Here is a 12,903-nt window from a genome sequence, read left to right on the forward strand (position 1 = left end):
GGACAAAGGCACTTGTTCCCCTAGTTGCCAGGAGTGTAGGCTGCTGAGATCTCACAGCTGAGTCTCTGGGTCAATTTTGAGGTACAAAGGCCCAGTACCTTTGCCTGGATGTGGAACACCTTGGAAAGGCCACCCTAGTTTCAGAGCCTCTCCTAGTAGGATGGGCTGAGGCCTCTATTTTAACTGCCTCGCAGTTTAATTCCTTCTCTGTCCAATTCTGTTTGTCTTACTTCCTTATGAGCGTGGATCCTCCAATAAAGGGATTTGCAGGCAGATCCCTGTCTCAAAGTCTGTTTCCCAGAGAACTTGATCTAAAATGAAAAATAATAAATGATAAATAATGACAATGTTAAAAATAACAAAATGATACCAGCAAACACATAATTCTTCCTACATGCCAGGAACTGCTTTAAGTACTTTACATATATTTATACACCGGTAAACATGTTTGCATAGGCTGAAAACTGGTTATAATTCCATGGTCTCTGACCACTGCAGTATGGAGACGATGAGGCTGGAATCAGGGAAGGGGAAAAAGGATGGAGACAAGTGGACAAGCTAGATATAGTTAGTGCTTTTGTTTGGCAGAAAGTGAGGTATGAAAATAGGGTGGATGACCCCAAGAAAGTAGGGCAGCTTCCAGGAGCAGAATTGGGAAAACATATTGGGTTCATTAGGCAACATGATCTCTTTTCCTAAGATGGGGGGCTGGGACAGAGTTAGTGGAGTTGGGGCAGGTTGGCCAGTCAGGAAGGTTCTGGTGGCTCCCCTTTTTCTACTGCCGGGATTGCCCACCGACTTGTTCCACATGCTTCTACACCATGTCCTGTCTCCCGGGATTTGCGGGTTGTTTTCGTCCTTTTCGGCGGTTGGACATTTGCTGATGGTCCCCGAAGTTTTGCGACCGTGCCGGCAGAGAGGCATTGCGCCAGGTTCCCTGGGAGAGCGCGGAGCGGAAGCGGAAGCAGATACGCTGGCGCCGGCGGCGGGGTGGCCAGGAACGGAAGCGGAAGTGGCGGCGGCGCCGGCCTGGCCTGGCCTGGCTGAAGGGAGGCGGCAGGCTGGCGCGATGGCGGAGGCCGGGCCACAGGCGCCGCCGCCCCCGGGTACTCCAAGCCGGCATGAGAAGAGCTTGGGACTTCTCACTACCAAGTTCGTGTCGCTTCTGCAGGAGGCCAAGGACGGCGTGCTTGACCTCAAGCTGGTGCGGCCCGGGCTAAGGGAAGACAGGGGTGAATGGTGGACCAGGCCTGGGCCGGTAGCGGGAACCCCCGGGGCGGCCCAGCGGAGCCCTCAGAGAGCAGGCCACCATCCGTGCGTTTTCTCAGAGGAAGGAGGCCGGGAGCGGTTTCATTCATTCGGCCGAGGCCATTGGGTGTCCGCTATGTGCTAGTCTCCGGGCTGCAGGTGCTGATCCTCGTGGCCCTCCCCGCCTGGTGTGGGGAAAAGAGCATCAGCATATCAGTCCAGGGTGCGCCAGGCCTCTTCCCGCCCCGCGGTCCTGAGTTGCTGTAGTGCCTGGGAGGAGGGTTGGGACCTAATCCACCCCCTTTTCAGACCGCTCCAGACCAAGTCACAAGGTAGCTGGGGGTACACCTGAGAGTGGGGTTGAGCATCCTCCACTCTCTTCTGTGTGCCAGGCAGCTGACACCCTAGCTGTGCGCCAGAAGCGGCGGATTTACGACATTACCAACGTGCTGGAAGGTATTGGGCTGATCGAGAAAAAATCCAAGAATAGCATCCAGTGGAAGTGAGTGGGGGCACCTGGGAGGGTAATGGGATCTCCTATCCAGAAGTGCCAGGGGTGGGGGGTGGAGGGTGCAGGAGAGAGCAGGGGCCATGGGACCCAGAGTTTCCCAGCAGCTCCTCAGCCCCACTCCCTGCACTCAGGGGTGTGGGGCCTGGTTGCAATACCCGGGAGATTGCGGACAAGCTGATTGAGCTCAAGGCAGAGATCGAGGAGCTGCAGCAGCGAGAGCAAGAACTGGACCAGCACAAGGTGTGGGTGCAGCAGAGCATCCGGAACGTCACAGAGGACGTACAGAACAGCTGATATCCTCCTGGCAGTCCATGCTCCCGGGGAGTGGGCGAGGGCCCCTCTAGTCATCTGGGTTTGCTCTGTGGTGCCCCGGGCTGTATCCCTCTTGGGAGGATGGTCCTGCAGCTTCTGGCCAGGTCCCAGCCTCCGGCTCCCCTCTCAGAGCTCCTCTCCCACCAGTCTTGGCCTGTGATCCGTCTCCGCATAGACCCCAAGCCCCAGTACTTCTGAGGGCTTGTATGACAGACCTCTCCTAAAGAGCTGGGTCTTCTCTGTGGTCTGCCATCTGTCACCATAGGCAGGGCCTCAGTCGTTCTCCTTAACCCCCACACCTTGGCCTACGTGACTCATGAGGACATCTGCAGATGCTTTGCTGGTGAGCAGAGCCTGGGTCGGGGGAGATGGGGGTGGGGCTGGGCTGAGCCACAGCCCTGAGCAGTGGGCTCAGTACCCAAGGAGAGTTACATCTCTTCAGAGGGTTCCTGGGGCCTGCCCAAAGAGGAACCAGGCAGGGTAAGTCCTGGGTTTGAGGGTCACTGGGATCCTGTGGAGGCTAACCATACTAAGAGGGTACAACAGTCGTGGGCTGGGTCCCTGGGTCAGCCCCCATCTGCACCGGCCCCTGGTTTTGGCTTCTCAGGTGTGATGGGCATAAGGGGGGGTGGTGTGTGCATGCTTGTATGCTGAGGGCAGTGACTCCCACTTTCAACTTATAGTTTATTGCATTATGGATACAGGAACTGTTCTTTCTCCATCTTGCACCCCACAGACTGGTTCTGAGGAAGGGATGTTGGCTTTGGCCAGAACACCTACACTTAGGGAGCAGCCCCGTCAATTGAGGAGTGAGGTGCCCCTGGCCAGCAATCTTTCGTCCCACATGTTTGAATCCAGATTTTCTGGTTACTAACCACCCCCTGGGCTCTTGGAAGGAGACAAGCTTTAGTTCTCTGCCTCAGCCACTGTGGGGGATGGGTGAGACCCCCTGTCTAGCTTCTCAGAGACTGTGATTTCCTTCCTTGCTCCAACGGACAGGCACCCCTATTCCCAGCTCAAACTGAGTCCCTGGAGCCTGACCCATTCTCCTTGTTGTTCTAGGAGACACCCTCCTGGCCATCCGGGCTCCATCGGGCACCAGCCTGGAGGTACCCATCCCAGAGGTGGGTGCTCAGACCATGCAGGCGGGGTTGGTTGAGGGCGGGTGCAGGCTGTAGAACCCGATAAGTTCCGGGTGGGGCAGGTAGGTTGAGGCCTGGGGTTCGGGGTTATCTAGGAGAACGGGCAGCCTGGGGTGGGAGAGGACACTGGTCCTGGCCCAGAGTCAGGCAGGAGCCAAGACTGCTTCCAACTCCTCCTGTCCCACACCCCCAGGGCCTCAATGGGCAGAAGAAGTACCAGATTCATTTGAAGAGTGTGAGTGGCCCCATCGAGGTGCTGCTGGTGAACAAGGAGGCATGGAGCTCGCCGCCTGTGGCAGTGCCTGTGCCACCCCCTGAAGATCTGCTCCAGAGCCCACCTGCTGTCTCTACCCCTCCAACTCCACCCAAACCTGCTATGGCCCTGACCCAGGATGCCTCACGCCCAAGTAGTCCCCAGATGACTACCCCCACCTGTGTACCCGGCAGCATCGAAGCCCAAGGGGTGACCAGTCCATCAGCTGAAATCACAGGTGAGGCAAGATGGGCATCTGGATGGAGTGATCTCTGGGGCCCAAGAGGCAATACTTCTGTATTGTGGGATGCCATACTCGGAGTTGTAAGAGACCCTATGGGGGTTGTCCCTTTCATGGCCACCAACTGGCCTTCCCTTGCGATGGCGGGGGAGCCCTTTTTAACAGGCAAGCTCTGACTGTGAAGGGGCATTAGTGGTAGCAGTTTTTCCCCAGATCCACCCGTGGCTCACTTGCCCTGGCAGCCCCTCTTGAAGTGTGGTCTCAATAGCCATGTTGTCCGTGAGTCTTCCCTCCTACTGGTCTTATGCCACTGTCCCCTTCAAGGTGTCATTTCTATGTTATCTCTTCATGGGTGACTGGCAGTGCCTGACTCCTTGGGCCTGGGAGGCAGAGCTGTAGTCATCCTGGGTGTGGGTTCTAGCATAGCCAGCTTCAGTGCCCTACTTCCTGCCCCCAATTGACTGGGTTGGGGGCATGTGATTGCAGTGAGTGGCGGCCCTGGAACCAATAGCAAGGACAGTGGTGAGCTCAGCTCACTTCCGCTGGGCCCGACAGCACTGGACACTCGGCCACTGCAGTCCTCTGCCCTGCTGGACAGCAGTAGTAGCAGCAGCAGCAGCAGCAATAGCAGTTCATCTGGACCCAACCCTTCTACCTCCTTTGAGCCCATCAAGGCAGACCCCACAGGTGGTGAGTACTTGTTCCCTTGGGAGCAGGGGGAACACAGCCTCAGCGAGTCCTAGGTTAGAAACAGAAGTGGGGCTGGAACCCAGCTCTTCTGTCTTCTCAGCCAGAGCTGGCCAGCCCAAGGGCCGACCCTTGCCATCAAGCCTGCCTTGACCAGAGCTCTGCCAGCCAGGATGAGGAGAGCCTGGCCTCCAGCTCAGTGCCCCCCTTCCTGGGCTGACAGAACTCCCTGGCTTTCTCTCAAGCCCTGCTTGCCACCTTTGGACTCAGCTCTCAGGAAGGAATATGTGCTCACTTGGGGAAGGGGCTGTGGTATGGTCCTCAGGCTGCAAAGGTGGGCAGTACCCTCCCAGGAGAGGTGATGTCATCTGCCTGGTGTTTCCTTTCCATCCAGCGACTTGGCGTGTTTGCTTCTCCTAGGACTCGTTCTCCTCAGCCCACAAGCACCGCTCTCTCCTCACTAAGTGATACTTCGTCCTGTGTTCCCCTGTCTCCCCTTTGTCTGGACTCCTTGAAAAAATCATCCCCACTCCACTGCATATCTTGGTCTCCTAATCACCCTCCAGGTCCCAGCAGTCAGGAGTCCTGCACCCACCCCACCTCCCATGCTACCCCAGTGCTGCTCTTGATAAGTTGCCCAACCCTGACTGCCAGCTCTAGCAGGTTTCTAGGCTGATGAGCTCTGGTGCTCTCTTGGTCCGTATTGATACTTTTTTTCTCCTTTGGCTTTAATGATGCCAGATCTCGGCTCTTCTCTCTCATTGGCTTCTCTTCTGGTGTCTCCCTGGCACTTCCTTAGACATTGGCACTTCCCAGGTCTCTGTCCCCTTCCACAACTGTGGAGGGCCCCAGTTCTGGGTAGACGAACCCCCAACCTGTCTTGCCTTCGTCTTTTGCTGGAACTGCACACCTCTTGTGTCCACGTGCCTTCCTGTGCACATCCAATGGACACTTCATTCCCATGTGTCCTCAACTGAAACTTGCTTTTCCACCTCTGTGTACCCTACCTTTGGCCCTTGTCGGCCAGGCCTGACAGCTGAGCGTCAACTCCAGTTCCATTTCCTTCTCCCTCCTTCTGCTCCCCACCTCACATCAGCTAAGTGAGTTCTGTTCCAGACGTCTCCCGTCGGTGGTCTCTCATCCTCAGGACCACTGCTGGTCTCCTCTATTCTAAATTCTCCTGTAGCATCCTCTTTACCCATCTGAACACAGACTAACGGGCATTTCTCTGTTCACAAAAGTACTTTTAATGGCTCCCTAAGGCCTGCTGGACAAAACCAAGCCCCTAACCGTGGCCTATAAAATCCCTCATCATCCAGCCCCAGCACTACTCTCCAGCTTCATTTTCCTCTGCTTCCCATGTGCGTCCTCCCAGTCAGAACTTTGTAGCAGAGTTGTCGCCCTGAAGCACTAGCCCCTGTTGAAATATCTGCCTCCTCCTCTGCCAGGTGATGTGACCTGGGGTGTGGTGTCTGAGCCTGACACTGAGCTAGTGCTCAGCAAGGGTGGGGAGGGACAGGGCATCAGACAGGATATGCATGCTGAGCCCAGAAAGGGAGGGGGTCTGCTTGCCCTTCTGCAGTACTTCAAGTTAGAAGGGCGCTACCAGTCACCTACAATGGGCCTTTGGTACCCTGGGCCCAGCTCTGAGGAATTCGGGTCAACAAGGGAGACTGACAGACGGTGCCAGTTTGGCCTGGGGCAGGGCCTCCATCTCTTCAGCTGTGTGGAGCGCCAGGGTGGGTGGTACAGGATCTGAGGAAATTGGGGGCTAGAGTGGGACCAGGCTGGACCTCTGGGCCCTTGAGCATGGCTTTTTTTGTCTTTCAGTTCTGGAACTCCCCAAAGAACTGTCAGAAATCTTTGATCCCACACGAGGTAGGGCTGCATTCCTTCTTGGGGCTGGTAATAGCTCATTGGGTCTTACAGCTGATTTCTTGCCCTTCTGAGGACCTATGGTTGCGATCGGTATTTGGGCAAAGTGTAAAAGTTCCTGAGGGGTAGCTGGGGAGGGGTCCCCTTTATCAGCTTTAGTGGGTGGAGAGGCAGGACCCAGAATGTAACTGAGCTCTCCCTCCTTCCCCAGAGTGCATGAGCTCAGAGCTGCTGGAGGAGCTGATGTCCTCAGAAGGTGGGTGGCCCAGGAAGGTGGGTGTGGGTGTGGGCAGGGGGTTGGACAGCTGCAGGGTGGGACGAAGGCCTCAGCCTGGTGTTTTCTGCAGTGTTTGCCCCTCTTCTCCGCCTTTCTCCGCCCCCTGGAGACCATGATTACATCTACAACCTGGACGAGAGTGAAGGTGTCTGTGACCTCTTTGATGTGCCTGTTCTCAACCTCTGACTGACGGGGGACATGCCCTGTGTGGCTGGGACACAGACTGTCTAACCTGAGGGCTGCTTGGGGACCTCCCCCCATCCCACTCCTACCCAGCTTGAGAGCCACAGACTCCTGGCTTCCCCAGCCTTCCTGACTGCACAGTTCTGGCCAAAACTCCCACTACACCACCGGCACCAGTACAGGGCTGGGAGAGCAGGGGAAAGGGGCTCAGGGGAAAGGGGAAAGGTCTCCTCCATGGTGGAGCCAGAATATTTGCCTCTCCTGTACTGTGGCTTTCCCTACCTTGTGCCCTCCCCGAGCCCAGGCTCGGCTGCTACACCTAGTGTCACAGAATGAAAACCCGAATTCACGCCGTAGAGCAACTTGTTCCTGCCAGGTCCTCCCCCTCAGGGAGGGAAGCTGGGGTGGAGCGGAGCACTTGCCAGCACCACCCCTAGCCTCCTTCACTTCTTCCCACCCCGTGACCCTACAGCACCTCCTGCACCTCTCCTGTATCTCCCTTCTGCCTGGCCTTTAGCCTTGAGAACCTGTAGGTGGTGGTGGTGGGTGCTAACAGAAAGGAGCAGAGGTCTCTAGCTAGGAATCTGGGCAGGTGAGTCCCTGAGGATTGGCCCAACCTCCTGCTGTCCCATAGCCCACCTCTATTCATTTACCCTCATTTAGAGCCATTTGCAGAGATTTAGAAAGATTTGCAGTAACAATGGATTCCTATATAAAGATTATTTTTATACTTTTTGCAGCAAAAGAAAATTGTAATATTTGTACAGTGTCCAAGTGAATAAAGATCTTGCCTAAGGCTCTTTCTGGTCTGGTTCTTTCCGGGCCCCTCCCTGGGACTGCTGGATTGGTGCTGGGCTGGGTGGATCACCTTGCTGGGAGGTGTGGCGGAGCCCGCAGCCCGCCCTCTCTGCCCCCACCTACCTCACCTTGGGGCGGGGCAGGGCCGCCTGCTCAGGGCGGGGCAGGGCAGGCGCCGTCCTCCCGCCCCCACACTACAACCCGGAACTAGCCTCCGTTCCCTTGGGAAGGCCGCGGCGCCTGGCCAGGAGTGGGGTCCCGGGCGTGAGTGCGGGCCACGGGGGTCAGGCGGTGGACACAGGGACGCCCTCCTTATCCTCAGGGGCCCCAGACCAGGTGCGCCCTCGGCAGGAGGTTGCACGGTTTGGAAGGTAAAGGCGCCCCGTACCAGCCAGAGCATGCCGCCCCCGCGGGACGTGGTGAAGATCGCCGTCCAGATGCGTGACGCCATCCCGCAGCTCATCCAGTTGGACCAGGTCACCCGGCCTGTCCGGCCAACATCCACCCCACAGCCCACCTCTGGGTCGCCCCCTTCCCATTGGAACAGCCCACCCCACCCTTTCCCCAGGTTCTCCCCCAACTCTTGCCCATTCCTGGCCCCGTGAGTGACCTCTCCAATTGCAGGCAAAGCCCCTGGCCGCTGTGCTGAAGGAGGTGTGCGACGCGTGAGTGTGGGCCTGACAGGCCGGGGGAAAGGGAAGGGCAGGAAGGAGCGGGCGCCCCCTACCTGCCTCACTGAGCCTGCTCTGCCCTCAGGTGGAACCTAGCTCACTCTGAGCGCTATGCCCTGCAGTTTGCTGATGGGCACAGGAGATACATCACTGAGAATGTGAGTTCCCTTTCCCTCTCGGCCCCTTCTGATTCCTGATTCCTGGCCTTGATTCCTCAGACTCCTCATCCCACTGGAATGTAATCTTTCACAGAATTCCAAATCCTCCCTTATTGACAACCCCAATTAACCAATCCTCAGAGCCCTTCTTGACTTCTCTCCCTTTTCTGCTGTCTTCTCCAGAACCGCACGGAGATCAAGAATGGTAGCATCCTGTGCCTCAGCACTGCCCCAGTAATGCCCGCTCCCTGGCCCCATCCTCATTCCCCTCCCTTCTGGGGTGCCACCCTTCTGCCCCCCTGTGCCTCTGCCCCAGCCACATCCCTGTAGTGCGCCACCTAATGGACACCCGCGTTCCCACACCTGCAGCTCCCACTCCTTACCTCCACCCGCCTCCTCAACTTTGCTTCTGCTTCCACCCCTACCAGCACCTTGAGGCTGAGCAACTGTTGGGTGGGCTGCAGCGTGGGAGTCGTGAAGGACGTCGGGAAGCCCTGCAGCACCTCGGCCAGCTGGCGCCCGACGTGACCTTTGCCCAGGAGGTTATCAGCCGTGATGGGCTTCAGAGACTAGGCACCATCATTGAGGATGGGGATGAGTGAGCACCTGGCTGTGGGAGGTGGTGGACATGGTGGGGCTGGGGTCCTGGTCTGGCCCTGCTTAGCCCCAGATGTTCCCCCAGCCTAGGGGAGGTGCTGGCCCTGGCACTGAAGGCCTTCTTGGAGCTCATGGAGCACGGCGTGGTGTCCTGGGAGACGCTCAGCATCCCCTTTGTTAGGAAGGTGGGCTTTTCTAGGTGCAGCAGGTTGGGGCAGTGGGGGGTGTCAGGATGTGGACATCCATGGTGATCAGGTGGCGATGAGCACCCCCACCCCTCTTACAGGTGGTGTGCTATGTGAACATGAACCTGATGGATGCGTCTGTGCAGCCCCTGGCCCTCAGGCTGCTGGAGAGTGTGACCTTAAGCAGCCCTGCCCTGGGTCAGCTGGTTAAGAGTGAGGTTACACTGGATAGGCTGCTGGTGCACCTGCAGGTGTAAGTGTATTGGGGTGGGGTACACGTGAGGGTAGTGGAGCCAGATCCTGGCTGGCCAGCTGAGAGCCTTCTTGCCCCAGGATGAACCAGGAGCTGCAAACCAAGGCCATGGCACTGCTGACAGCCTTGTTGCAGGGGGCCAGCCCTGCTGAACGTAAGGTGGGTGTCCATGTGGTGGCTGGAGGGGGCAGGAGCTGGTGGGCACTGTGCTCCACTGTGGGCCTACAGGGTGGGTGCTTTCGATGGGGCTAAATCATCTAAGCCCCCTTCCCACCCACCTCAGCACATGCTTGACTACCTGTGGCAGAGAAACTTTCGCCAGTTCATCTATAAGGTAGGAATGACCGGGCCAGGCCACCCCCTCCCCACACCTCCTCTCCCTGTGAGCCCACGCTCACATCCGTGGATTGGCTGTCTTCTAGAACATCATCCACAGTGCAGCACCCCTGGGTGACGAGATGGCTCACCACTTGTATGTACTGCAGTCCCTTACGCTGGGGTTGCTGGAGCCGCGCATGCGGACACCAGTGGACCCCTACAGCCAGGTGGGTGCCTTTGGGGTACACAAGGCTGGGAGCAGCTGCAGCTTGGCCTTAAATCTATGAGCATGACCCCCTCCCCAAACAATGACCCCCAGGAGCAGCGGGAGCAGCTGCAGGCCCTGCGCCAGGCTGCCTTTGAGCCGGAGGGGGAGTCCCTTGGTGCCGGGCTGAGTGCTGACCGTCGCCGTTCCCTCTGTGCCCGCGAGTTCCGCAAACTGGGCTTCTCCGTGAGTGACCTCTACCCAGCTCCCCACCCTGCCTCAACCTGTTTTTCCAGGGGGCAATGTTCCAGAGGGCTGGGGCCCTTTCTCAGCTGCCTGTTCCTTCCCCCAGAACAGCAACCCTGCGCAGGACCTAGAGCGTGTGCCCCCCGGCCTGCTGGCCCTGGACAACATGCTCTATTTCTCCAGACAGGCACCCAGTGCCTACAGCCGGGTCAGTGATGGGGCGGGGTGGTAGAGCAGGATGCCCACCTAGGCAGGGTCCGCATGGGCTTAGCCGTGACTCCATGCCCCATTCTCTGCTCCTGCGTCCCCAGTTTGTGTTGGAGAACAGCAGCCGTGAGGACAAGCATGAGTGCCCCTTTGCCCGAAGCAGCATCCAGCTGACTGTGCTGCTGTGTGAGCTGCTCCGAGTCGGGGAGCCCTGTGAGTGGGACTAGGCACAGTGTGTCCAGGAACGGGGGACGGAAGGGCAGAGAGGGCCAGGGGCTGCACATACTTTCTCCCTGAGCCCCTCCTGCCCCCCTGCTCCAGGCTCCGAAACAGCCCAGGACTTTTCACCCATGTTCTTCGGCCAAGACCAGAGCTTCCACGAACTCTTCTGTGTGAGCATCCAGCTGCTGAATAAGACTTGGAAGGAGATGCGGGCCACACAGGAGGACTTTGACAAGGTGGGTGGGTGCGAGCTGGGAGACCTGGGCCAGGGCCAGGGCCAGGGACTGTGCCAGGTCCGGGCCCAGAGCTCAGGCCCTGAGCTGAGCTTGGGTTGGCTCCAGGTCATGCAAGTGGTTCGGGAGCAGCTGGCCCGCACACTGGCCCTGAAGCCCAGCTCTCTGGAGCTCTTCCGAACCAAGGTGAATGCACTCACCTACGGGGAGGTGCTGCGGCTGCGGCAGACTGAGCGGTTGCATCAGGAGGGCACGCTGGCCCCTCCCATACTGTGAGTTGGTGGGGATGGGTCCCAGTCCTCGTCCCCACCTTCCCTGGTGCCCCATGGGCCTTGCCCTCGGTCGGGGTCCCGGTCAGTGAGCCCCCTCTCCCCACCCAGGGAGCTGCGGGAGAAGTTGAAGCCAGAGCTCTTGGGCCTGATCCGCCAGCAGCGTTTGCTTCGCCTCTGCGAGGGGACACTCTTCCGCAAGATCAGCAGCCGGAGGCGCCAGGGTCGTTGAGTGGGCATGGGGGCAGAGAGGGTTTGGGTTGGGGTCAGGGCCCCTCTCATCACGTCTTCCCTCTCCCCCTTGCTGCCCCCAGACAAGCTGTGGTTCTGCTGCCTGTCGCCCAACCACAAGGTGCTGCAGTATGGGGATGTGGAGGACAGTGCTGGCCCACCCGCCCCCGAGAGCCTCCCTGAGCAGCGTAAGGAGGGCAGGGGCAGGGATTGGACACCTGCTCCCCCAGACCGCCCCATGCCCTGAGACCACCGGGGCCCCAGTGGTCAGCCCAGCCTTCTTCCCACAGTCCCTGTGGCCGACATCAGGGCACTACTGACCGGCAAGGACTGCCCCCACGTCCGGGAGAAGGGCTCCGTGAAGAACAAGGTCAGGGAGTGGGGTCGGGCCTCCTTCCTGTCTGCTCTGTCCCCTTCCCCCCGCTCAGGGCTCACGGCTCCCTTGCCTCCCCAGGACCTCTATGAGTTAGCTTTCTCGGTCAGCTACGACCACGGGGACGAAGAGGCGTACCTCAACTTCATTGCCCCCTCCAAACGGGAGGTGAGTACCTGGGAAGGCTGAGCTGTGTTGGACAGATGGGCAGGGGGAGAGGCGGGCAGGGCAGGCCCTCATGGAGTGGGCCCCGTCCCCAGTTCCACCTGTGGACAGACGGGCTGAGCACCCTGCTGGGAAGTCCCATGGGCAGTGAGCAGACACGACTGGACCTGGAGCAGCTGCTGACCATGGAGACCAAGCTACGGTTGTTGGAGCTGGAGAACGTGTCCATCCCTGAGCAGCCACCTCCCATCCCCCCACCCCCCACCAACTTTAACTTCTGCTACGACTGCAACATCGCTGAACCTTGACAGTGAGGTTGGCCAAGGGCCACAGCCGGTGGAGGCTGGAGAAGTGCAGACTCCCTGACCAGCAGAGGCTGCAGCAGAAATAAAGCCTGCTTAGCTCTTGGGTATGTTTTGAACCAGCTCTGAACCCTGTGGGCCAAACCTACCTTCAAACTTAGCTGGTGAATGAGATGTGGGGCATTAGGCCAGGGCCACAGCTTGGGCCACAAAGCTGGGCAGCTACAGTTGAGGGGCTGGTGTTCTGGAGGAGGCTGGGGACAGGCTGGCCCTGTTGTCCTTCCCCAGGATGAGTTTTCAGCCTCCCTCAGTGCTGGGCCTACAGAGAGGGATGGCCTGTGTTTTGGGGGCCCTAGCCAAGGGAGGTCTGGATCTGCCTGCTGGTGAGGGAGAAGTGGTAGGGCAGGAGGCATTGCCCCAAGTAGATACCTTCAGCAGTATTAACAGGGGCCTAGTTTGGGAGTCATGTTTCCAGAAGGTTCCTGAAAGTCTGAGCTCAGTCCTCAACCATGCTTGGCCTGCTCCTTGTCCTTTGAGGGACTTGGAGGCCCTCTGATGATAGGCAGAAAAGGAGATGTGAAGTTGGGTCTACTTTGTGCTGAAGGGCAGACTCAAGATTTCGAAAGACGTCCCCAGGTGGGGAGGATATGGAGTGATTCTGACAACAGGGAATTCAGTGCAGAAAGCCTGCAGTTTGATTGAAACCTACTGCAGGAGGGCGGGAGGGGGTGCACAGACAGG

At 58.5% G+C, this 12,903-nt stretch overlaps 2 protein-coding genes across 3 annotated transcripts; both read left to right on the forward strand.

Moving 5' to 3' along the window:
• Positions 1-893: 893 nt before the first annotated feature.
• Positions 894-7,525, forward strand: E2F4 (E2F transcription factor 4). Of its 2 annotated transcripts, none has more exons than XM_033129035.1 (10): positions 894-1,204; positions 1,641-1,750; positions 1,891-2,052; positions 2,371-2,414; positions 3,134-3,195; positions 3,407-3,704; positions 4,194-4,397; positions 6,225-6,272; positions 6,481-6,525; positions 6,600-7,525. In XM_033129035.1, the coding sequence occupies exons 1-10, from the start codon at positions 1,070-1,072 to the stop codon at positions 6,734-6,736; spliced, it is 1,245 nt and encodes a 414-aa protein (XP_032984926.1). In that variant the 5' UTR covers positions 894-1,069; the 3' UTR covers positions 6,737-7,525. The 2 variants fall into 2 exon arrangements, with proteins under 2 accessions (XP_032984926.1, XP_032984927.1); XM_033129036.1 differs by having other exon boundaries at positions 969-1,204; positions 6,617-7,525.
• Positions 7,526-7,711: 186 nt separating this feature from the next.
• ELMO3 (engulfment and cell motility 3) lies at positions 7,712-12,268 on the forward strand. The gene is made up of 21 exons (XM_033129026.1): positions 7,712-7,791; positions 7,879-8,003; positions 8,152-8,192; positions 8,284-8,356; positions 8,540-8,590; positions 8,785-8,954; positions 9,039-9,138; positions 9,240-9,391; positions 9,472-9,550; positions 9,675-9,725; positions 9,814-9,936; positions 10,029-10,160; positions 10,267-10,368; positions 10,472-10,580; positions 10,689-10,825; positions 10,931-11,094; positions 11,203-11,315; positions 11,406-11,510; positions 11,613-11,692; positions 11,777-11,863; positions 11,956-12,268. The coding sequence occupies exons 2-21, from the start codon at positions 7,926-7,928 to the stop codon at positions 12,166-12,168; spliced, it is 2,160 nt and encodes a 719-aa protein (XP_032984917.1). The 5' UTR covers positions 7,712-7,791; positions 7,879-7,925; the 3' UTR covers positions 12,169-12,268.
• Positions 12,269-12,903: the final 635 nt, after the last annotated feature.

The sequence above is a fragment of the Rhinolophus ferrumequinum genome, chromosome 15 (assembly GCF_004115265.2).
Source record: "Rhinolophus ferrumequinum isolate MPI-CBG mRhiFer1 chromosome 15, mRhiFer1_v1.p, whole genome shotgun sequence".
In the NCBI taxonomy this organism is placed as follows: Eukaryota; Metazoa; Chordata; class Mammalia; order Chiroptera; family Rhinolophidae; genus Rhinolophus; species Rhinolophus ferrumequinum.

Coding starts and splice junctions, on each gene's coding strand:
- E2F4 (XM_033129035.1), top strand. CDS start 1,070: ATGGCGGAGGCCGGGCCACAGGCGCCGCCGCCCCCGGGTACTCCAAGC. Junction 1,751..1,890: donor AAGAATAGCATCCAGTGGAA/GTGAGTGGGGGC, acceptor CCCTGCACTCAG/GGGTGTGGGGCCTGGTTGCA. Junction 6,273..6,480: donor AATCTTTGATCCCACACGAG/GTAGGGCTGCAT, acceptor CTCCTTCCCCAG/AGTGCATGAGCTCAGAGCTG.
- ELMO3 (XM_033129026.1), top strand. CDS start 7,926: ATGCCGCCCCCGCGGGACGTGGTGAAGATCGCCGTCCAGATGCGTGAC. Junction 10,161..10,266: donor TCCGCAAACTGGGCTTCTCC/GTGAGTGACCTC, acceptor TCCTTCCCCCAG/AACAGCAACCCTGCGCAGGA. Junction 11,511..11,612: donor CGAGAGCCTCCCTGAGCAGC/GTAAGGAGGGCA, acceptor TTCTTCCCACAG/TCCCTGTGGCCGACATCAGG.